The 23,975-nt window shown below is 48.5% G+C and overlaps 1 protein-coding gene across 1 annotated transcript; it reads right to left on the bottom strand.

Annotated features, from left to right (window-relative positions):
• Window positions 1–9,132: 9,132 nt before the first annotated feature.
• Window positions 9,133–17,894, bottom strand: LOC136135404 (BPI fold-containing family A member 1-like). Its single transcript, XM_065893286.1, is given in 9 exon segments — window positions 9,133–9,147; window positions 10,464–10,645; window positions 11,437–11,529; window positions 11,973–12,036; window positions 12,150–12,234; window positions 13,038–13,169; window positions 14,200–14,304; window positions 16,522–16,738; window positions 17,786–17,894. Coding segments are annotated over 9 exon segments (1,002 nt in total).
• Window positions 17,895–23,975: the final 6,081 nt, after the last annotated feature.

Genomic DNA, 23,975 nt, shown 5'->3' with positions numbered 1-23,975 from the left:
CATTTCTTTAATGATTAGTGATGTTGAGCATCCTTTCATGTGTTTGTTGGCAGTCTGTATGTCTTCTTTGGAGAAATGTCTATTTAGGTCTTCTGCCCATTTTTGGATTGGGTTGTTTGTTTTTTTGATATTGAGCTACATGAGCTGCTTGTATATTTTGGAAATTAATCCTTTGTCAGTTGCTTCGTTTGCAAATATTTTCTCCTGTTCTGAGGGCTGTCTTTTTGTCTTGTTTCTAGTTTCCTTTGCTATGCAAAAGCTTTGAAGTTTCATTAGGTCCCATTTGTTTATTTTTATTTCCATTTCTGTAGGAGGTGGGTCAAAAGGATCTTGCTGTGGTTTATGTCATAGAGTGTTCTGCCTATGTTTTCCTCTAAGAGTTTTATAGTGTCCGGCCTTACATTTAGGTCTTTAATCCATTTTGAGTTTATTTTTGTGTATGGAAAACTCCCGTTCTTTTAAATGTTTTTCAGAAAACAAGTTCTCTTTTCAGTTTTCTCTGAGTGTAGGGTTAGATAGATGGGAAGAAGGGGAAATTTGAGTCAGGGTGGCAGAGAATGAGAGACTCCAATAGTCACAAGGTGACAGTGTAGATGAGTTAGGCATATGTAGTGGGGGTGTTTCTAATCTCAGGGTTAGGACTTACATGGTAACTGAAGGAGCAGTACGCAATACATCTGCCTAGGAAAGAGTGGGGAGACCAGAGGGAGCTGGTGGGACAGCTCTGAACAGACTGTGATGCCAGGGCCCACTGGCCCCTCTTTGTTACTCTGAAGACTGAAGTTCAGAGTGAGCTTTAGCGTGAAAGGAAAATGTTTATATTTCTTTTTCTTACCGATTTAAGCACTTGAACCTTGGCATTGTTTAGTGAGTTGGAGATTACTCCTGGTGGAATATTCCATTGATTTAAATTTTCTGAAATAAAGAAGGAGCATCTTATGATATGAGTTGAAAGAAACAATGACTAGGCTGGGTTGTTTTAGCCACAGTCAGCTGGAGGATATCTTTGGGCAGTGTACGGCTCTAGGAGAAATCTCTCCCCTGCTCATTCAACGGAGGGATTTGAGTTAAGACATAGTCTCTCCCAGTCTTTTGTGTGTGTGAGGGTGAGTTCTCAAGGACCCTAGAACTAACTGGAAATCTGATGGGCATTATATGTGCGGAGAGTTGATACCAAGAGATATGCCGGCATGTCTCCCCTCCCTACCTTGAGAAAACAGAAGAATTAAGCCCTGCTATTTTGAGTTCATTTGCAGTACATTGAACCCCCTAGAGTTCATCATAAATATGTACAGATGGCATTTTGCATCATATCTCTTGATGGTTATAAGGGTTATGAACTCACACTCTTGCATTTCTCAAACCCCAGTATCTATGTGACTAGATGACTTGGTCCCTGTTTCCTCTAAGTGTCATGATGCTGTTGTTCTGAAAACACCTAGTGGGCTGGATTTCATTTGGAAGTGTAGAAGGGACATTTTGATTTGTTTTTCATGTTTTGCCATCTCAAGATGCTGAAGTCCCTATCTAAAAACAAAAAAGTGATTTTCAATCACAGTGATCAGACGCTGTGTCACGTTCTGGAGTGTGGTTTCCCATCTTTGTACCTTTCTTGTGACACTGACTCTTGTAGGTGTTCACATTATTAGTTCCACATACCAACAGTGGCAAGCAGTAATTTCTTCAGAACCACAGGTATCACATTTTGCACCTCGTCCATCTGAAAGAGATGGGTAGAGCATTTTTGTTAGTATATCTGCTAGTCCCCCAGGTAGTCCTCACATCAGGGAAAGTGGTCTTAGGTGCCTCTGTATATATGGGCTTTTTTCCTGGTGGAAGAAGTCTGGTACTCAACAAGGCTATGAGGGGAAGTGGATCTTAATCTGTCTCTCAGGCCTCTAATTCTTTGGGAATTTTCAAAGGCCCTTCAGTAGGTTTTGATGCCTCGGGTGGCTCCTTTACCAGTGTTTTTTTGGCTCCTTTTATGTTCCAGACGTTGCTGTAGGCACAGTGGTACAGCCACGTGCCCTCAGGCCAAATGTGAATATTCAGTATTTTGGGGAGGATGGATGGTACCTCCTTTGGATCCATTCTGAGTCCCTCCCTGATCTGGTCGTCCTCGCTGGTGCTATGTTTACCTCCCTTCTTTTGCATTCCCCTCAAGAGGCCGATGTGTCCATGCGACCTACCCTTTGCACATCCTGTTCCCTCTACCTGGTACACACTTTTGCCCTCTGGTAAACTGCTCCTTCTTCAGGGCCGAGTTCAGGCATCATTTTCTCAGTGAACCCGCAGTCTGCCTTCCATTTCATGCTTCCTCCACTCTGTCTTCTTCATGCTCAATTGACAGCTATTTGCATGAGTGTCTGTGTTCCCTGTCAGGTGGGTAGTTATATGGGGTCAGGGTTCATGCCTTCTGTGATCCTTCCCTGGCACAGAGCTTGGCCTAACACATAGCTGCCCGGTACAGATAAGATGAAGCAACCCCAGGCTTGCACCGACTCCCAGAGTCTACCTCTCACATGACTCCCCACTATCTCACGGCTGACATATGGGACATAGACATAAGGTTGTTCACCTCTGGGTACCCATTGTGTGCCTCCGTCCAGTGTGTGGTTACCAGACTCTTAATGATGTGGCTTATTTATTTATGGTTTTAATCTGTTCCTGTCCTCCTGCTTAAACTAGAGGGTCACTCCTGGAGTCTGGGACCTCATCACCGTTTCATGTTATAGATTTAGGGCTGGACACGTAGTGATGCTCACTAAATGTTTGTTGAATGAAAGTGTGAACATGTGGGAGATCAAATGTCTTAAATGCGGAGGTGGTTGGTGAACCTTTTGTAAGTTTCCATATCTCTTTCTGGAGCCTGGTCCCTGGGTCCCACCCTCGCTCTCCCCACTTGCCTACCTCCCAGGTCTCCTCTGGGGCTCCATGTGCTTGCTCTGTAGAACAAGGACTGAAAACCTCTGATGGGAAGTGTGAAGCTGTGGGAGGCTGGATATCCTCCTGTGAGCCAAGGCAAAATTAGAATCTAGATCATCTTTTCTTCCTTCCAGTGGCCTCCCAAGACTTCTTGGTGTATGAGAATCACCCAACACTAAAACAGCACAGACTCAAAAAAAAAAAAGCACAGACTCTAGGCCTTCCTTTAGGTCACTGACTGAATGTGGCACTCCAGTACTGAGCTTGGGGAACCAAGTTTTAAGAGCTTCCCAGAGAGAACCTAGGTTTGGAGCCTGCAGTCCTGCTCCACATTGTGCCTGTGATCTAGTCTGTGTGATCTTTTCCTTTGCAGAGTCCCCATTTCACTGAGTGCCTGGCTTTAAAATAACTTCTCCTCTATTATAGATAAATGTTTTGAAAATCAAGTCGACTTACAGCCTCAGAGGGTGTCACTCTGTATTGAGAGCTGTCAGGAAACAAAATACAAGGAAAAATTATTTTTAAATAAAAATTATTAACCAGTTCTAAAGTAGAGTTTAGGTATTCAGTTGCTTCTTTTTTAAAATTTTATTTGTTTGTTTTTGGCTGTGTTGGGTCTTTGTTGCAGTGTGCGGGCTTCTCATTGCGGTGGCTTCTTTTGTTGTGGAGCATGGGCTCTAGGCTCGTGGGCTTCAGTAGTTGTGGCATGTGGTCTCAATAGTTGTGGCATGCGGGTTCAGTAGTTGTGGCACATGGGCTCTAGAGTGCAGGCTCAGTAGTTGTGGCGCACGGGCTTAGTTGCTCCATGGCATGTGGGATCTTCGCGGACCAGGGATCAAACCCGTGTCCCCTGAATTGGCAAGCAGATTCTTAATCACCATGCCACCAGGGAAGTCCCAGTTCAGTTGCTTCTTAAAGTCACTTATAAAATTTATTTTTTATTTAAAAAAATTTTATTTTTACTTTTATTTTTTAACATCTTTATTGGAGTATAATTGCTTTACAATGTTGTGTTAGTTTCTGCTGTATGACAGAGTGAATCAGCTATATGTATACATATATCCCCATATGCCCTTAAAATGTTAAGTACAGAGGGGAGAGAGCAAATTTAAGGTGAATAAGAGCACATGAGTAAAACTTCCTTCTGATTTCCCTGTGATCATCCAAGTATTTCCCAAGGGCCTTCTCCATTACTCTTCGCATGTGATTTGAATTGGGTTTTTGATATTGCTTCCTGTGCTGACGAATGTTGAGGGGTTTGTAGTTACAGACAAGTACCTCTCAATCTTGATGTCCACTATCAATTTGTCTTTTGAAATCTTGCATACATGGGAGATGATTAAATCCTGCATTAATATAAAACAAACATGAGTTAAAAAAATACCTTCACCATGCTACTCAGCAAACATGTCATATTGTGATATGACCAACAAGGTCACAGGTGAGGCCTGGAGTGTAGATGACCGGGTCTCAGGGGACCACCTGTTTAGTCTCCCCTCAAGGCTGAGCCTACCAGCCTGGTTGGTCTCCTCCTCCTAGGGACACCCAGGCACTGTGGCCCCCAGGGTTTTGGTACGAGTTCCCCCTACAGAACATTCTTCTTTCCATGTGACCTCTGCTCCTGCTAGTTCCTCCTCACAGCTCAGTCGTGATTTGTTACTTAGCACTCACCGTCTGCCCAGTGGCAAACTTCTCACCATCCTTTTCCATGTCAACCCAGTAGGTGGTGTGGATTTTGTTTCTTGACAGGTGGTTGTAGACTCTTTTGGTGATCTTTGCACCTAGGTTTCTCATCTGTTGTAAAGAAGTCATCATTTAGAGTGTGGAGAGGAAGAAGGACTGCAGGATGTTGCATTGCGAGATATCCATGCATTGCTTGGTTCTTTTATTTAAATATTTATTGATCCTGCAGTATGCATTGGTCACCTTGCTGGGTGCTGGTACAGGTGATATGACCACACAGACACTAATTCCAGACATTTCCTTTTATCTCATTTCCTTTCTCGGAAGGACAGTGGGGCATATAACACAGACACATTTTCTGTTACTCCTCATCCTGTTTAAAGCCCGTTTCTTTCTATGCTCTTGTGGCAGATAGTTCTGCACTTGATGATTTTGGGAGACTCTGGTAAGGAAACATTGTACATTGCTGAAATAGAGCCTGACACAGAGAGGACTTAAGGTTAGTATTTTGTTGTAACTACTGCCTTCTACCGCTTTCGGGGCAGGGGGCAAGTGAATACCTCATATGTAGATAAACCCACCCCCTTGGCACATGCTTTGACTATTGGTAAGTTGCTTCTCTCACTTTGGTCACCTGTAAAGTGGGAATAAGAAGCTCTACCTCTCAGTGCTGTTGTGAGGACGAAATGACATCATGTAAAGACACCTGGCTTTGTACCTGGCACATAGGAGACACTCAGAAAACATTTGTCCTCCTGTGCCCCTGCTTTCTCCTTTTCCCCAGTGTAAACAAGGACCCACTTATATGACCATTAAGGGAAAATATGTATCCCATAGCATTTCCTCATATTTATCTACGGAAGAATGTTCCAGAACCTACTTGTATTTCTACCTTCTCAAACTTAGAGGTTGATAGACTAGACTTAAGCAAAGAGGAGAGTGGAGGGGCCATGTGGGTAAGGCTTACCTTGACAGAGCTCTGCTTGGCACTTTTAGTGATGATTTCCTTGAGCATTTCTCGGGACAAAATTATAGCAGTGTTGACATTTTTAGGATCTGGAGGAAGGGGACTTCCAGGCACAGGGGATATATTTTGGTTAAAGTGGGTCTAGAGAGAGAACGAGAGAAAAATCCCTGTTATCATGTGAGACTACCATCAATTTCAGTGTCTTTGGAGGCCTGGCTCTGATGTTGAGGAGTGAGGTGGCCCCATGTGAGCACCCCAGTGAATGAGCATGAAGGCAAAGGGCAGTTGACCTCCCATCCTCCATGTTGCAGGACTGTGGGGGAGTGGCAGGGTTTGTGGAGATGGAGAGAGGAGCCTCTTAGAGAGGAGGAAGCACTGCTCTCTCCAGCTGATTAGCCCTGAAGCAGACGGCTCGGTCCCCCAGACCTCTGATTTTCCAAGAGAAGCCACACATCTTAATTTTTCAGGTGAATTCCTCCATTTAAGTAGTGCTTCAAGTAACATGTGTGTGTATGCATGTTTGTACGTAACTCACAGTTCTCCCAACCTTAGAATGACTTTCTTCTCAAGCAAGCTCAAGCAAGGCTCATCTTATCTGTGGAATTCTGGCCTCCATTGAATAATTTCCTCTTCCTTTCATACGCATTTTGCTCTCTGTTTATAAAATACAGACCCCACATGGCAGGAAAAGTTCAGAGAAGTATGAAGAAGGGAAAAGAGATTCTGAGTGACGGCACTGGTATTTCTCCTTTATTTTTTTTTTTTGTTTGCATAGACCTAATGTAATTTTTATTTTGCTTTTGAAAAATTAACAGTACCTTCATAAGCATTTTTGTACACCATTACATTTTTTGAGAATTTTCTAATGATCTCATGCTTGACTCAGATATTTCCTTTTTGTTCTTTTCTAGTTTTTTTTTCTTTCCCCATCATTAATATCTGTATTTCTTTGTACTTAAATATATCTATACTCAGGATGTTTAATACAGATGGATTCACAGAAGTGGGTCCAAAACCTTGCCTCTCCTCATGGCCTAGATTTGCATTCCCTGGGCGGGTGAGTCGGTACTTTCTGCTTTCTTATGTATTGTCCGTTGAGTGTCTAGACCTGTGCTGGGCACGTCCTACTGGTCGAGAAATGGTCATCGTTGTAATGCCTCACAGGGATTGTACATTAGACTTAATGGAAGTGAATACATGGCCGACCCCTATGGCAGGCTTTTAGGTGTTATGGTTGAAGCCTGGGAGATTCACTCCGTGGTGCCAGTGTCATGCCTTGGTCATAGTTGGCACTCAGCATTGAGTGACCAATACTAGAGCGGGGATCTGAGGGAGAGGGTATGGGGTCCCTTTGGACAGGGTGTTCAGGGATGGCCTCCATGTCAAGTGACATTTTGTATCAGATGTGTGTGATATGAAGGAACCAAATGGGTGCAGGAGGATTGGAAAGTACACAGTGTCTCAGGCAGGCAAGAGCATGAATGCAGGCCTGGGGGATTTTAAACATGGTTGTTACATGATTTGTTCAGCCCCTTTTCCTTTCCCTAATTGCCTCAGGAATGAGGCTTGAATGGTGTCAGTAGCCTGCTGTGGTGCTCATCTGTATTCAGGATTTTCCAGTCTCTAGCCCAGGCTCCTTCTCACTTATTGTCTCATTTAATGGCTCCCCAAATTCTAGAGCCTATTCTCTGGGCCTCAGGTTTTTCCTATAATTTAGAGAATGCCCAGTCCTCTGTTAGGTTCCTACCACTCTATGTTTTGTGATTTTGTACGTCCTGTTATGGTCATGCTGTGGTATTCCCACAGCTTTACAATGCAAGAGTGTGGGAGAGGGAGGCGATTTTGACTGATGGGATGGTTAATGCCTGAAGTGGGGGTGTAGGGGCTGGGGTGGGGATTGGGTTGGGTCCCTGCCTTCAGGCTCAGCATTTTGCTGCAGGGCCCTCCCCAACTTCACTGCTCTCATACTGTGAACCTCAGCTACAGTTTCAGTTGCCCAAGGTCCCATTTTGGAATTGGCTGGAATGTTAGATGCATAGAACAAATGACATTGACCTTTTCCAGAGGGCAGAACCTAAGTAGAACCTATACATGATGATAAGCAGAAGACAAAACTCAGCTGTCCTGGGTCTTATTTTTCTTGGACATTTGAGGGAAATGGAATCATCTTTTAGGTGAAATTTGTGACACCTGTTGGTGGGTGAACTTTGATTTCAGTGCATCCATTGATTCTTTGGACCCAGAGAATGAACCCAACTCCAGAGGTCGGGAAGGGGCACATCAGGGATGCAACCTCTGACGGCCCTTGGGACCTCCCAGTTCTTTGTGTCTCTGTCCTTTAGCTTTAGGAGGTGGGGCAGCCTTTGAATTCTGCTAATCCAGGATCCATGGGAAGGTGTTTCATGCAGATGTGGTTTCCCAGGCTGGGCACAAGGACAGTTTTTGTTCCCAAGCTCTAAGTGATTTGACCTGCTGACTCTTGAAGGAGAGGGCCCTTTCAAGGTTGTCCAAGGCTTGGCTGGGATCACAGTTGCAGGTCATAAGGCAGGGACGAATTCTTAATGACCTCTGTGTGAAGAGGTCTTAATAGGCCCAGCTGAGCCACAGTTGTCTTGGTTGGCATTAGGATTATGACCTTTCATAGGTGTTTTTTTTTTTTTCTTGGCGGTACGTGGGCCTCTCACTGTCGTGGCCTCTCCTGTTGCGGAGCACAGGCTCCGGACGCGCAGGCTCAGTGGCCATGGCTCACGGGCCCAGCTGCTCTGCCGTATGTGGGATCTTCCCAGACCGGGGCACGAACCCGCGTCCCCTGCATTGGCAGGTGGACTCTCAGCCACTGCGCCACCAGGGAAGCCCCAATCCATTGATTTTTTTTTTTTTTTTTTTTTTTTTTTTTTGCGGTACGTGGGCCTCTCACTGTTGTGGCCTCTCCCATTGCGGAGCACAGGCTCCGGACGCGCAGGCTCAGTGGCCATGGCTCACGGGCCCAGCCGCTCCGTGGCATGTGGGATCTTCCCGGACCAGGGCATGAACCCGTGTCCCCTGCATCGGCAGGCAGACTCTCAACCACTGCGCCACCAGGGAAGCCCCCAATCCATTGATTTTTGAAAGTCGTAAATCATTATAGAAGACACTATAAAATGTATACAGTAAAAATGAAAGTCCATCCCAACACTTCTTCCCCTTTTCTCCTAAATCCTATTCTCAGGGGTAACCACTATTGACATTTTGGAGTATATCCTGACAGACTGTTTTCTACACACATAGAAGAATGAATAGATGGGAACATTCTAACCAGATGGTCCTGCACCTTGTTTGTTCCTCTCAACATCAGTACATATAGAACAACCCCTTTCTTTTAAACAGCTGCATAGAATTCCACCTTATATAGCCATTACCTGACTTATTTTACCAATTCCCTATTGATGGACACATAGGTTAACTTTATTTTTCACCCTGTAACAAGTGAAGCTGCAAAGAACACCCTTGCACATGTACCCTCATCCACTGGTGTAAGAATTTCTGTAGACATGAAATCACAGGGTTCACTTCTAGTCTCAGAGCTGCCACACCTGTGTGGAAAGGAGGGAACAGTATGGGGAGGCAGGAGCCCTGGCTCCAGTCCTGATCCTACCTGCTGGGTGACTTGGGAAAGTCACTTTCCCTATCTGGGCCTTGGTTTCCCCATGTTAATAATGGAGCAATAACATTAGATCTCTTCCAGATATAGATCTTGGGATTTCATATTTCAATGTTTACTGAGCACACCCTGTGTACCCTTCAGAGAGTATACTGTTCATAGTCCCCGTCCCCAAACTGGAGAGACAGTGAACACACAAAGTTAAATAAATGAACACACACAAATATACATATGTGTGTATATGTATATATACAACTTCCCATATATAACTTTACTCATACTCATATACACAGTGAGATCAGTATTTCGAAGGGAACAGAGTAGAAAGAGAGAGAGGGTTTTGGGTGAGGGAGAGAGAAAAAGCTTACTTTAGATATTTACATGTGGTGGTCAGGGAGCAGCTCTCTGAGGTGATGACATTTGCACAGAGACCAACAGTGGAGAGAAGAGTGTTCCAGGCAGGGAGACAGCATGTGCAAAGGTCCCGAGGTGAGCACCAGCCCATCCTGTGTGGCTGGAGCATAGTGGGTGAAGAGACAGAGCTAGAGAGGTGGGCAGGAGCCAGATCTCACGAGGCCCTGGGGCTGCGGAGAGGAGACTGGACTTTATTCAGAGCACGATGAGGAGCTGCTGGGGGCTTCTGAGCAGTGATCTATCTGTATTTCTCCTTCATGTGATGCCCTCATCGACTCTGGGAACTTGCTCTTCCCGTTGACTTCTGTGTGTGTGTGTGTGTCTGTGTGTGTGTGTGTGTCTGTGTGTGTGTGTGTGCCTCCTTGCCACCATTCAGGCCATCTCCTCAGAGATGTATTCACTGACTACAGTGTCCAGGGTAGCTCTCTCACCTCCATCACACACTTGCTGATCCATTGCTCTGCTTATTATAAATAAGATACATTATTTTATTTATCTGTTTTCTTGTTCAGTTTCTATTCCTCCAGTAGACTTTGATCTGTGAAAGGGCAGGGACCCTGTGTGCACAGGGCATGGCACACAGTAGGCCTTCAATACATGTTTGCAGCATAAATGTTATGAAGAGAGGAACAACAAAGGGGTGTTCAAGGAAGTCTTTCCAGAAGAAGGAACTTCTATACTGGGTTCTGAAAGCTGAATAAGAGTTCTCCAGGTGAGGTCCAGAGAGAGGAAGTGACTTACCTAGGCCCACCCAGGAAGGCACTTATGCCACCTGGGCCTTGGTTTCATGTGAAAAGTAGAGCAGTAATGTACTTCCTTTTCTCAAACACTCACCGTGGGGTCCTGGAGGTTCACATGTATCTCCTTGCTGGTGTAGAGGCAGGACAGGATGTCATTGTAGGTTTCCAGTGAAAAGACCAGGTCTGCCAGGCTGCCCGGGGCTAACTTTGGGAGGGGCTTGGGGGCTAGGTGGTCAGGCCTTGGGGCTCTCTGGCCTGGGCTGCAGGGGTCATAAGCTTTAGAAAAATGAAGGAGGTAGGAGAAATTCAGAGGGAACAGTCTCCTCAGGCAAAAACTGGTTACAGCTAACCTATGGAGGGTTCACTATGTGCCAGACACAGCGCTGAACACTTACAGGCACAATCTCATTTTGACCTCACAACAGCACCATGAGATGGAAACCATTTGATAGATAAGGAAGCTGAGGCCCAGAGGAGTGAAGTGACTTTCTCAAGAGCCTATACATGGTAAGAGGTGGAGCTGGGTTTTGAACCCATCAGCTACGCTTCCTTGCTTCTCCCTCATGTAACCCCATTCTTTTCTCCGTGACTTTGTTAACATTGCCTCCTTCCTATCCACTCAAATCCTCCTGTCCTCCTGACTCACCTGCTACCATCCCATGGAGGAGAGGGGCAGCCAGCCTCATCCCTTCTCTGGGCCTCGGTTTCCCCATCTGAGGGGTCCCTTCCAGCTGGGTGTTACACACGGTCCTGCCGTTCCTGAGCCACCCCACCTGCCCTTTTGTTGGAGCCTAATTTTCACTTGTGGGACATACAGCCCCGTGGCCTCTCCACCTTTCCAGGGTTGAGCGGGACTTCCCAGGCTCAGTGTGAGCTCCGGAGGGTGGGGCCTGCCTGGTCTGCCCTTTCTTCTCCCTTCCCCTCTCTCCTCCTCTTTTGCCCACCACTTCCTTTGCTTGGTCCTTCTCCTCTGCCTCCTATCCAGAGAAGCCGCACCTCATTTTCCTCTGTGCCCATTCTCCCCCAGACCAGTGGACATCCTCAGAGGGTCTGCCCTGGCCAGGGGCTGCTCACCTGGACTTTCATCAGGATGGCCTCCTCCGTGAATTCTGTGCTGGTGACATAGTGCTGGAAATCTTCCGGGCCGGAGATGGCTGGGGCTGCAATGAGGAAATGGAACTGGGGCTCAGCCTCCCTGGGGGTTGGAGGGAAGGGCATGGAGAGGCACTGAAGCAGCGAGAAATTTCTTCTCCCTCTCTGCTTAGCTTTAAGTTCATTGTGGGCTGGGGCTCAGCTTCTTGTAACAATGAGCATTTATTGAGCCATAACTCTGTGCCAGGTTTTATGTATTATCACTACAGTCCATTCTGTGAGCCTGTGATTAATTCCATTTTACAGACTGGGAAACTGAGGCTCGGGGGGGGAAATGATTTACCAAGGTCATAAGGCATAATGCCCTTTTCCCCCTCCTCTAGGAAGTAGGCTCCCCGAGGGAAAGCTTTGTCTGTTTTATTTCCCATCATATTTCCAGAGCCTAGAAGAGTTCCTGGCACACAGTAGGGGGACAGCAGATAAGCCCCTTCCTTGCCTGGGAGCTACGAGCACAGAGTGATGTGTAACAGGTCTTCCAGCAGCGAGTTGAGCAGGGCTGTGGCCAGGGGACACCCCTGGAGGGAAGGCATGAGGGGGTCATTGTTGAGGTCAGGGCGAGATCAAGGGGCTGTCCCATGGGGTCACACCCCTCTCTCAGGGGGTGGGGCGGGGGGAATGAGCAACTTACTATCTTCTGTAGGAGGAAGGGCAATGCCTCATCCAGGACATCTGTCACTAAACCCAGAGCTTTGTTCACCCAGAGGGGGTCCATCCTAGAGGCGGGGAGAGCAGGTGGGGTCTGAGACACCATGGAAGGGGAGACTGAGGCCAGAGAGGGGAGTCCAGGGCAGGGCTGAGGAAAGCCCCAGTGGACCTGTGAACAGGGAAGCTCAGGGTGGCTGCTTCCTTGCCCGCCTGGTGTCCCTCTCCTCTCCTCTCTCCTCTTTCTCCCCTTTCCTTTTCTGTTGTTTTCCATTCTTGCTTTCTTGCTTTCTCTCTTCTAGACTTTGTCCTCCTCCACTTTATTTCTTCCTGATTGTCCCTTTATGCCTCTCTTGCTTTATTTCTCTCTCTAATAAAGGTCTCTGGGATTTTCAAATCCCAGAGTGGAAGTTAATGGAAGGCTTCCTGGAGGAGGTGGCTTTTTTGTTAGGTATATTAAGAATCATAAGCAATGGCCACTTTATGCGGCAGGTTCTGTGCTAAGTAGCTCACAGGAGTTAGCTCATCTCTTCCCCACAACCACCCCATGCTGGCTGAGTTCTGTGATCCTGTTTATTGGTGAGAAAACTGAGGCTTCTGGAAGCCAAATAGCTTGACCAGGGCTCCTGGTGTTAGTAAGCAGCCAAGCCAAGATTTGACCTGCGTGGATGCACACTTTGGCCATAACATTCAATGTGAAGGCAGGAGATACTGATGGGTGGTGTGTACAGCTGGTGGTCTTGGAGATGACCCTGTCCCTGACACCCTTGGTCACTCTAGACAGCTTAGGCTGGGGAGAGGCAGCCTAAGACTGAGACTCTCTGGGGAGAGTCTCAGTGAAGGGCTGGGTGCACGAGTGGTGGGGGATAGGTACTGCTCCAGAACCTCAGTGCTCAGGTATCCTGGTGGGGTGTGGCACTCCTCAAAGGCCACATTGGTCTTGTTCCCCGTCTGCTCCAGCTGTACCCCGATGCAGATGTTCTTGGTGACTTTGAACCACAGGATCCTGTAGGGGCAGCATGTCTGGGCAGGCTCCAAGCCGCAGCCCATGACTGAGTCCAGAAGTCACAGGCTGGTGGGGCCTGCAGTTGTCTGGAGGGCTCAAATGAAAAACTGGAAGAGTTCACTAAAAATACAGGGTTCAAACTTTGGAAAACCTAAAAGATCTGGAAACTCTCGGCCAGCATCCTCACAGGCGGCTGATGTGACCTGGAGATGGGCCATATCCTCTCCTGTTTGCTGCAGTCCCCACCAGGCCGGGGGTCAAGCTGCATTTTTACTGCACATCATTATAAGGGTGATGATATGTTTATTGTATAGCAGAGAAATATTTCTCTGTGCCCACATCCGGGTGAAGAAAATATTTCTTTATGCTCATTTTCTGTTAAAAAGGGAAGCTAGACAAAGAATGCCATCTTTCACACACACAAAAAAAGAGAGTGGGCATATTCCTAAGGGGCATGTAAGAAATTCCTGTTTCATGTGCAAATCACTCCCTTTATTGGCTGTTGTGTTTACAACCCCAGGTTGGCATCATCTTCCACAGTTTAGTGAGCGGTCTGAGCTCTTAGATTAGCAGTGAACTCTTACAACAGCCAAGGGCAGTAGGGGACTGGATCATAACACTTTGTGGATGAGGCCCAGAGGACAGACACCCTTACTCAAGTTGCCTGGATGGTAAGTGGGATTGGCGTCCAGGCGTGGTGGACCCCAAGGTGAGCTTGAACCAGACCCTCCTTGGATCATCCCATGAAAGTATCTGCCTTTTATTCAGATGGGGCACATGTCCCCAGACATGGAAGTCAGAGGGTTTTATCTCAGCCTCTGCTGCAGATTTCACTGTGTGATCCTGGGCAGGTCCCTCTCCTACTTGGTGCTTCAGTTTCCCCATCACAAAAAAGTGACTTTGAAACATGCCCAAGTGGAAAGGATTATTGTAACCCTTTTGGTGACATAGGCAGCAGAATTTTGCTAGCCTTGCATGGCTGCCTGGAACCGAGGGAGGTGGAGAGGAAGCCCCCAGAGCACACACTCACCTCTAGAGCGAGAGGTACAGTTTGCTTCGCAATGTGACTTGCAGCAAGCTGTCACTCAGGATTTGTAGGGTGACATCAGGGCCTTTGGCATCTTCTGTGACCAACCTGTGAGTGGGTTGGGGGGTGTTGTTTGTATGGCCTGGTAAGGCCCCTGTGTCTCTGTGGAGTGTGTCTGTATTGGCTAGAATAGGGGCAGACCCCAGGAGGGGTGGGGGCTGCTTTGGGACAACCCCTTCCCTGACCCTTCAGCCCAGCTGCAGAACACTGGGCTCTAGTTACAGCCTCTAAGCCTTGAAGACCTGGGAAAGTCCCTTTCCTTCTCCAGGCGTCAGTGTCACCCTCTACAAAATGAGGAGAATACAGTGGAGGACCTGTCCATGCACATTAAACAGGTCTGAATTAAAATATAAGGGTTCTGCAAAAAAGACGCAAGCAGGCAGGAGTCAGAGAGAGCAAGACGGCTGGTGATCCCACCGCCTTCCACTCAGGGACCACCTGCCCTGCTGAGCATCCAAGAAGGAGGACATGAAACTTCTGCTCCCCGTGATGGCCTCAGGTCCTCGCATCTCCCTGAGCTAAGAGGAACCCAGAGTTTTATGTACTTTTTGAACATTAGATACAAGCTGGTGACTTAGCTGGTGCCCACTGGAGTGGGCAGCAACAAGTTCCAGTGCTGGAGGAAGACCTGGATGGGTTGGGCTCCCCAAAGGCTGTATGCCTGCCTCCACCATGGCACCTTCCAGAGGTTTTTGAAGAATGACTTGGACCATGTGGGGTTTTTCCTACGGCCCTCCCAAGCTGATGCCCTGTGCCAGGATGGGTGAGTAGAGGTGGTGCAAATGCACAGGCAGGGGTGAGTGGTGGCTAGTCCTAGGCCTTAGGATGGGCTGGGGCAGGTGTGGGCCCAGCACCCTCCTCCCAGGCCTCTCTGGGAAGCACCCCTACCCACCCCAGGCCCTAGCTTTTCATTTCATTTCACCCCCATCAGAAAACTTCTTCTGGACTCTATCATCTTAGGACCCATCTGGCTCTCCCTCCTCATTCTGGGGGATGGATTCGGAGGCCTACCTGTGGCTACACAGTTGACCTTGCAGGAACCCCTGCCCCAACCTACATAAATATTATTCATTTATGTTGGTACTTATTTTGCCAGAAGTCTCCAACTCATTTGCCTTCAGGGCAAAGCAGGTAACGTAAAGGGAGTGGAGGAGGGGGTGTCTGGGGACTGACTTAGGGACTACAGATCCTACACCAATGATTGCCATGTGGGAGGTCAGGCCAGGTGTGGCCAGATCTTTGTTATAGAGAGAGTTGCTATTAGGGGTTGAATTGTGTCTGCCTTCCACCCCCCCCAATTCATATATATATATATATATATATATATATATATATATATTTATTTATTTATTTATTTTGGCCACATTGGGTCTTAGTTATGGCACACGGGATCTTTAGTTGCGGCATGCAGGCTTTTTAGTTGCAGCATGCAGACTCTTAGTTGCTTAGTTGCAGCATACATGCGGGATCTGGTTTCCCGACCAGGGATCGAACCCAGGCCCCCTGCACTGGGAGCATGGAGTGTTACCCACTGGACCACCAGGGAAGTCCCCCAATTCATATATTGAGTTCCTAATCCCCACCTTATAATGTGAACTGATTTGGAAATAGGGTTGTTGCAGATGTAGTTAAGATGAGATCGTACTGGAGTAGAGTGGGCCCCTAGCCTAATGTGACTGGTGTCCTTCTAAAAAGGAGAAATTTGAACACAGACAGAGACACACAACCAGGGAGATTGCCAAGTGAAGAGGAAGGCAGAGATCAGGTGATGATTCTACAAGCCAAGGAAAACCAGACTGCCAGCAACCCTCCAGAAGCTAGGGGAGAGACATGGAAAACGCCTTGATCTCAGAATTCTAGTCTCCTGAATTTCTGTTGTTTAAGCCACTCAGTTTGTGGTATTTTGTTATGGCAGTCCTAGCGAACTAATACAATCAGAAAATCTGGATTTTTATTAAAACACTCCAGATTTTTATATATTGGCAAGTCACTAAAATATTAAAAAAATACTATGGGAGTTTGCAATACCCAGGTATAAGCTGAATGTGGAGGTTGGAGGGCTGCCAGGCTAAGATCCCTGATTGAGACTCTGCTTTGTTCCTTGGAGGATTTCAAGTGGCTTCAAGAGGTTTAGGGACAATAAAAATGTACTTGCTGAGGGCTTTCCAGGCTGGAGAAAAGCTCCAACGATGCTGGGGCCTCCTACCCACCAACAAGGTGAGAACACTGTTTCTGAGGGGGAAGAAAAGCCAGAAGGCCACTCACCCACCCAACTGGAGCAGCTCCCCCAGCAGGGGGAAGCTCTGCCCCGAGAGCAGGTCCCAGACCAGCAACAGATCAAGCCCACTGCTCTCTTTGGAGAGGCCTTCTCTTACGAAGGGCAGGTGGTCCAGGATGGTGACTCCTTCACTTGTGACCCCCATCACAGGGATCCTGGCCACACGGTCCAGGACATGGTGTTTCGAGAGCAGGCCTGAAATGTCTGAGGACAAGGCCCTCCTCAGGGTGGGGCTCACCTTTCATTCAGTCGTTCAACAAAGGCCCACCAGCACCTGCCCCGAGCCAGCGATTTAGACAGTCATTTAGCAACAGGTACGTATGAAGCACTTACTCTCTTCTGGGTTCAGGGCCCGTGGGGTTCGTTCTAGGAGCAGGGGTGGGGGTGGGGTGGGGGCGGGCACAGAAAACAATTGAGCCCTCAGATAAGCAAGCAAGGCAATTTTTGAAAATAAAATGGAGTCGAATTGGAGCATGACTAGGGGGAAGGTCTACTTTAGATAGGGTAGTCAGGGAGAGCCTCTCTGAAGGGGAGGCATTTGAGCTGAGACCTGAATGAAGTGGAGAAATCCACGATTGCAAGACCTGGGGAGAGAGCAATGTAGACAGAGGGAACAGCACATGCAAAGGCCCTGAGGTGGTAATGAGCCTGGTGAGTATATGAAACAGAAAGATCAGTGAGGTTGGACTGTGTTGAATGGAGAAGGAGGTGAATGGATAAAAAATAGCTCACAGCCAAGAGTTAGGGAGAGACAGAAAGACAGACAGACAGAAAGGACAAGTACAGTACGCTTGGATAAGGCCATAGATGAAGCTTCACCAAAGAGCTGTGGGAACCCAGTGGAAGGATACTCCTTCTGCTGGGGAAACTGGGACTATTAAAGCTTTGCCTTAAATGGTGAATCAGAATCCATTGTGTTGAGAACGGGGGAAAGAATAGCACAAGCAAAGGAAGGAGGCTGGAAAGTCTATAGGGGCGGTCAGGGCAGGTGGTGGTAGAAGAGGCTGGAGAGGCAAGGCCTTGAAAACCAGGATGAAGAGCTTGGAGCTTCTCCTGAAGGTACTAGGGAGCCACAGCAAGTGTTAGAGCAGGGGAAGGATGGGGTCAGCTCTGGGCAAAGGAAGGCAAATTCTGCTGCTGGTGATGGGGAGGCCAGAAGAGGAAAAGGCTTGAGCAGGGAGGTGGTGTCACCTTCCACCCCTGCTCTTCCCTGAGTTCCTGCCTCCTGCCACCCACCCCTTAAAAATCTACCTGTTTCCAGCTGATCCTTGCTGAAGCGCAAGAAGACTAGGTGCTGGGCCTCCCCTGGGGCCTGGGGCAGCAGCCCCCAGCATAGCAGTGACCCCCAGAACAGCAGCATCCTCCTGGCCAGGACCTGGGGACACAGAGCTGGGAACCCCACTGGCCACCTCACTGGGGAGCCACTGGCTAGCTTCTCCCACCTCTGCCTCTCCTAGAGCCATCTCTCCAGCTTTCTTTCCCTCTCTTCTCCCCCTCGCTCTAGATCTGCTAGTCCTTGAACACAGCCTTACCCCCACCATCTCACATTAGTGCTTTCGGTTCCTTCTGCCTGAAATGTCCTTCCCTCTCAAGTGGGCTTTCTTCAAATCTGGGCTTTGCCACTTCCAGACTGTGTGACCCTGAGCAAGTTACTTGATCTCTCCGTGCCTCAGTTTTCTCATCTGTAAAATGGGGGACAATCATAGATTGTTGTGGGGAATGCACTCAATATGCGCAAAGCACTTAGCAAGCAGTGTGCCCGACAGCTGTTAATGTGGCTGTGCGACATTGTGAGACATTAAAACCATGGAGGTTTCTGAATCTTGAGGAGGACAAGGGTTGGGGGTCCTGGGGGAAGCTCCATAGTGACCAGGGTAGGCACCTGGGGGGCTTAAAGTCATGGCTCTTTACCAACTAGTAGGGAAATACTTCAGTATTTCAAACAGTACGTTTGTACTGGTTCCTGCCTGTTGAGCCTCAGCCCAGGTGGCCAAGTGGCATAGTTGGGACCCCAGAGCCTGCAGGCAGGGGGCGCTCCAGGTGGGCAAGGGTGTGCTGCCAGGAGATGCAGCCTTTGGAACTGCAAGGCAGAGGCCAGCTGGATACAGACACGTCCAGGGCAGATGCCAGCGTAAGCAGGGCCCATTAAGGAGCCACCACATCCCCACCCCAGTGCCCATGAAGACATTACCCAGAGGGTAAATGCTGCCTCTGGGCAAAGCCCCCAAAGTGGCTGAGCCTACTCTGGAGTGCCTGAGAACATCCTGGCATTGTCTCAAATCAGCAACATCCAGGTTTTTTTGCTTGATGGCAGGAATTCAAAACAGTGATTAAAATGGGTCCTAAAAAAAAGAAAGTTTCTTGTTTATTTGCAGATGTGAATTTTGGACTGGGAAATGTGTACTCATGGCATTAACTATTCATATTCTGCTACCAGGCTGATCTTAAATTCATCCACTACTCATCCAACCAGTGTTTAGCCAGTGCCCATGTTAGGCACTTAATCAGTTCACCCAAGTCAGGTCTCTCCTCCCTTCCTGCGCTTAGTACTTCACACCGTCCCCCAGCCGTCTCCATCTCATACCAGTCTTGAATCATACTGGCCCCGACTTTTACTTGAGTCCTTACTATGTAGCAGGCTCTATGCCGAGAGCTTTACAAGCTTTGTTGCATTATTGAATCCTTACCATAACGGTCTGGGATCATTGATAGCAGGCCTATTTTACGGAAATGAGCACAGATAGAAGAAATGGCTTGCCCAGGGTCACACAGGTAGTGGCTGCAGAGCCTGTATTGGAACCCAGTTTGGCTGAGAATCTATGCACCACATCACCACATTATTGTAGGTACTTAAGAAATATTTGCGAAATGCCCATGTTAGCCTCCTTGTCCTTACCTCTCCAAGAATAGGGCTGTCCAGAATCTCTCCTGGGCCTCTGTCACTAGCTTCTCAGAAAGGCACAATTTTTATAACCCGAGCTCTGAAGCTCGGGTGGGTGGAAACATGGCAGGAAGTCCAGCCTCTTGGCCGGTTTGTACTCAGTGGAGCCCTTCAGAGGAGGGAGGGATCCTCTTGGCACCGGAAGGCTAGGGGCTTCTGGCCAAAACTGATGGGGCTAGTCACTGGGGTCCTAGGGGTAGGTTCTAGTCCTGGGCCAACAGACCCCAGGGAGGAAGTAGGTGGGGGCCTTGTGGTTTTGGGGGTGGGCCCTTTCCCTTAGGAGCCACATCAGTGCTATGGAGCCTGGGACAGGGCTTCCAGCTCTCAGGAGGGGCCCAAGGAGGCTCCTGTTGCAGGATGTAGCAGTCACAGGACCCAAGGGAGTTAGGATGTATGTTGGGGTGTGTGTAGAGGAGAGCAGGGCTAGAGGCAGGCCTGAGAGGGGCCCAGTGACCACATTGTGGCCACTCCCCATGCTCTTTCCATATATGGCACCCATGCCATGCCTCTGCAGCCAGACAGGTCTGGGTTCAATCCCCACTGTCACTCAGTAGCTGTGTAAATGTTGGCCAGTTACTTTCCCTCCTGAGCCTCACTTTTCATGTCTGCAAAATGGGAATAATAATCCATCTATGTCTTTTGGTATTGTGAACATTCATTGGGGCAATTCATGTGGATGTTCCAAAAAAGTTGCTTATTTTAATTTCCATTTTATAGATGAGAAAATGGAGACTCAGGTTAAGTGATTTACTCAAGGTCACACAGCATGTCTATGGCAAAACTGGGATTTGAAATCAGGGCCCAGAGAGGAAACTGGCCATCCAGTGAAAGGGAAATTTGGTGTTACTATATAATGCAGCTCCAAGACCTCAAGTCCTCACTCCCAACCAAACTGCTCTGCAGACCTCCTCTTCCGTGAGAATCTTGACACCACCATTGTGAGTGCACGTAGCTGGCTGTGTCAGGATCCACTCCTTCATTAACTGCTGTCCAGTGCAGTCATCTCAGTGGTGCAGGACTCACCTCTAGGCGGCTTTTAGATTTTCCTTGTGGATAATTCCTTTCCCTTTCACAGTCAGAGATGTGGTTAGGGCAGGTGTTAAACTCCATTCTTGGGCTGGAACATGGCACAGAGGGGCTGATGATGAAAGGGCTGGTTCTGGAAGACAGCAGCTGTGCAGGAAATGCTAGAGCAACGTTAACTACGTGCTCCCAGTGCAGAGGGCCTGGGTTCAATCCCTGGTCAGGGGACTAGATCCCATAAGCATGCCGCAACTAAGAGTTTGCAAGCCACAACTAAGGAGCTGGAAAGCTGCAACTAAGGAGCCCATGAGCTGCAACTAAGATCCAGTGCAATCAAATAAATAAATGTCAATGGCTGATATTAGTATGGTTTGGTGCCGTATTTCAGATGGGATGTACTTATTCTAGGATCTCAGCATCATAGAATCGTGGACGTTTTGGTTGGAAGATGCTTTAAAAGTTGGCAGGTCCCCCTCATTTCTGTCAATTGGGTCTCAACATTACTGCCAAGTGCTGTCCTCCTGCCTGGGCAGAGAAAGGCTCTAGGGTTAATTTCCTCATCTGAGTCACTAGGGGCTGGTGTAGGATATTGGTGGAAGCACAGAGGTCTCCCTTCCCTTCCAAGATCTGGCCTCTCTAAACAGGATAGGAGGGAAGATTTTGACTGGAGCACCATGAATTCTGTATGTTTACCTCATGGACTAATCTCTGCTGAGAGACGGGAGATTTCCTGGGGGTCTCCTCCATGAAAGGGAAGCCCTGGGAAGGACACAGAGAGGTACAAGACATCATTATTGTCTGTCTTTGAGCCCCAGTCTATTCATCTGTAAAATGGGAAAGTTAACCCACAGGAAGTGTCTAGTACTGTACTGGGAACTGAGTAGCCCTCAGGGAATAGAGTCTGTTAGTTGTCACTGTTATTTTGAGGAATAGATAACAAACATATGGATAACAAGGGGGAAGGGGGGTGGGATGAATTGGGATATGGGGATTGACATATATACACTATTGATACTGTGTATAAAATAGATAACTAATGAGAACCTACTGTATAGCACAGGGAACTCTACTCAGTGCTCTGTGGTGACCTAAATGGGAAGGAAATCCAAAAAAGAGGGGATATATGTATACTTATAGCTGATTCACTTTGCTGTACAGTAGAAACTAACACAACATTGTAAAGCAACAGTACTCCAATTAAAAAAAAAAGAAAACTGGGTCACTGTCCTGCTATGGATTCAGGTGGGAGGCTGGGGCAAGTGGGTGAGGCTTGGGTTCCCACCACTTCACCAGCTCTGTGTTACTTGAGTTCTCATCTGTAAGACAATAATTCCTGCAAGGCAGGAAGAGTTACTGAGATATCACTCGGTGTTTTTCATTTGCTGGTGCTGCTAAGACTCAGAGGGAAGCAGAGGACTTTTCCCTCTCCCAGCCCAGGAAGGTGCTGGAATCTTGGAGTTCCGGATCTGCGGCTCCTGCCTCAGGGGTGCACGGATGGCTCCTGTGTTTCAGGGTGCAAATCGGAAGGGGGCTGGCACAGAAGACCACCTCTCTTCTTCTTTACGGGGGGTGGAGACTCTGGGGGACTGATGAGGGAGCAGAGAGTAGAGGGAGGTGGTGCGGGGTAATGGATAGGAGCTGCTTGGTAGTCGTGTTGAACTGTCAGAACCTCAGTTTCCTCACTTGCCAAGTGGGAGCAGCATAGGAGAGGCACTGGGTGAGTGAAGGTCTGTAAGACCCTTGGCCTAGTATCTGCAGAGCAAATACTTGTCTTGGTTTGGGTTCCCTAGAAACAGAACTTCAGACCAGGATTTGAGTGTAGGTAGCTGATAGGGGAGGTGATGCCAGGAGACACTGGTAGGAGAGTGGGAAAGTGAGGCAGGAAGGGAGACAGCCCATAAAGGTGTGTATCAAGCAAGTGACCCCATGGGCACCTGGGGCTCAGTCCCTCTGGGGTGCTGTGGGAGCCAGTGTGGAGTTGTTCCCTGCTCCCAAGGGGTGAGGAAGCAGGGTTATATATTCACCACCCTCCAGGAAGCCCAAGAGGTTGTGGGTGGTCAGAACCCAGGAGCCATGGCCATGGCTGTTTTGGGGAAGTGCCCCAGTGTGGCCAGGACTCCAAGCTGCTCACCTCTGACAGGATCCTATGGGGTGGGACGGAGATCCGTTCATCGGCACCAGATGGGACCAAGGACCGGAAGCCCTGCCCTACCCTCCAGGCTCCTGGGAAACTCTCACAATAGAATGTGACATGACCCTAGGGAGCCAGAGAAGATGGAGATGGACTGTCTCAGCTCCCTTGTGAGTGGGGGCTCAAAACCCAGGTTTAATATGATACAGAAAAATAATGGAATGTGGGATGTGGACCACAAAGCGTGGCTGGGGGTCGAGGATGCATGTGGGGGGCTGCAGCACAGGGCCCAGCACTCAGCAACTGCCCAGCAAGTGTTCACTGACCCCAGTGTGAGCACCTCATGCAGGGTCTTCCTGTCCCTCTCGGCCTAACCTGTAGGAGTCCTGTAGGAGAAACTCCTTCCTGGCTGCCGTTCCACATTGCGAGGTGTTCTTATGGATGTTTTTACTGTGAAGCTGTGTAGCGTCTTTTCCTGAAACACCCGCCTGTCCCTTCCTGCAAGGCCCCTCATGGGATGTGAGCTCTGTGTGCTGGGACGGACCCAGAGTCTGGAGGACAGGGGCCTTATTGTCTGTCCTGAACCTGCTGGCATCAGGAGGGCCAGGGAGACAATGACAGTCACGTGCTGTCTAAGTGGGAAGGGACTTCAGTGATAAGGCCCAACATCCAGGAGTCCAGGTAACAAGAGTGACAATGACATCACCCACAGATAACATTGTTTGAGCACCTCCCACGTGCTGGGAACTGTTTTCTCTCTTTTCATCCTCACCACAGCCCTCCAAGGTGGGGACTAAGATTCTCCCCATTTTACAGAGAAGGAAGCGGAGGCCCAGAGACGGGGAGCCATATTTTAGGGTCAAGCAACCACTGAGGGGTCCAGGCCAGAACTCAAATCCTGCCTCCAGAGTCACACTGTTCAGCGAGCCCCCGACCCACCACATCACCAAGATCAACACAATGTGCGTACCCACCAGAGAGGTTGTCCCACCATAGGTGGTCTAGAAGCTGACGTGGAAGGCAGGAGGGGGCAACTGGCTTTTTTATTCCTGTCGCTCAGGGAGGTGGCCAAAACCTTGGACCCTGTCCACGTGTGTTTTGATATCACCAAGACATGTCTTGGACATGGCTCAGATTGGCTCAGATGTGCCTGAACATGACCTAGATGTGGCCTGGATGTCCAGTCCCTAAGCCTGCCAGGGGCAAAATGACCCCTGAGTTGGGACGAAGACACACTCCAGACTGCAGGAGTCACAGACAAGTTTATTTATTGCAGAGAGGGCCAGTCTACAGAGCTGGCGTCCACACTTCCAGTGCAAGTCTTCACTGGGAGAGAGGAAGATGGT

Source organism: Phocoena phocoena, chromosome 15 (assembly GCF_963924675.1).
Source record: "Phocoena phocoena chromosome 15, mPhoPho1.1, whole genome shotgun sequence".
Lineage (NCBI taxonomy): Eukaryota > Metazoa > Chordata > Mammalia > Artiodactyla > Phocoenidae > Phocoena > Phocoena phocoena.
The sequence above is the reverse complement of the archived record's forward strand: the minus strand, read 5'-3'. Positions and strand labels throughout refer to the sequence as shown.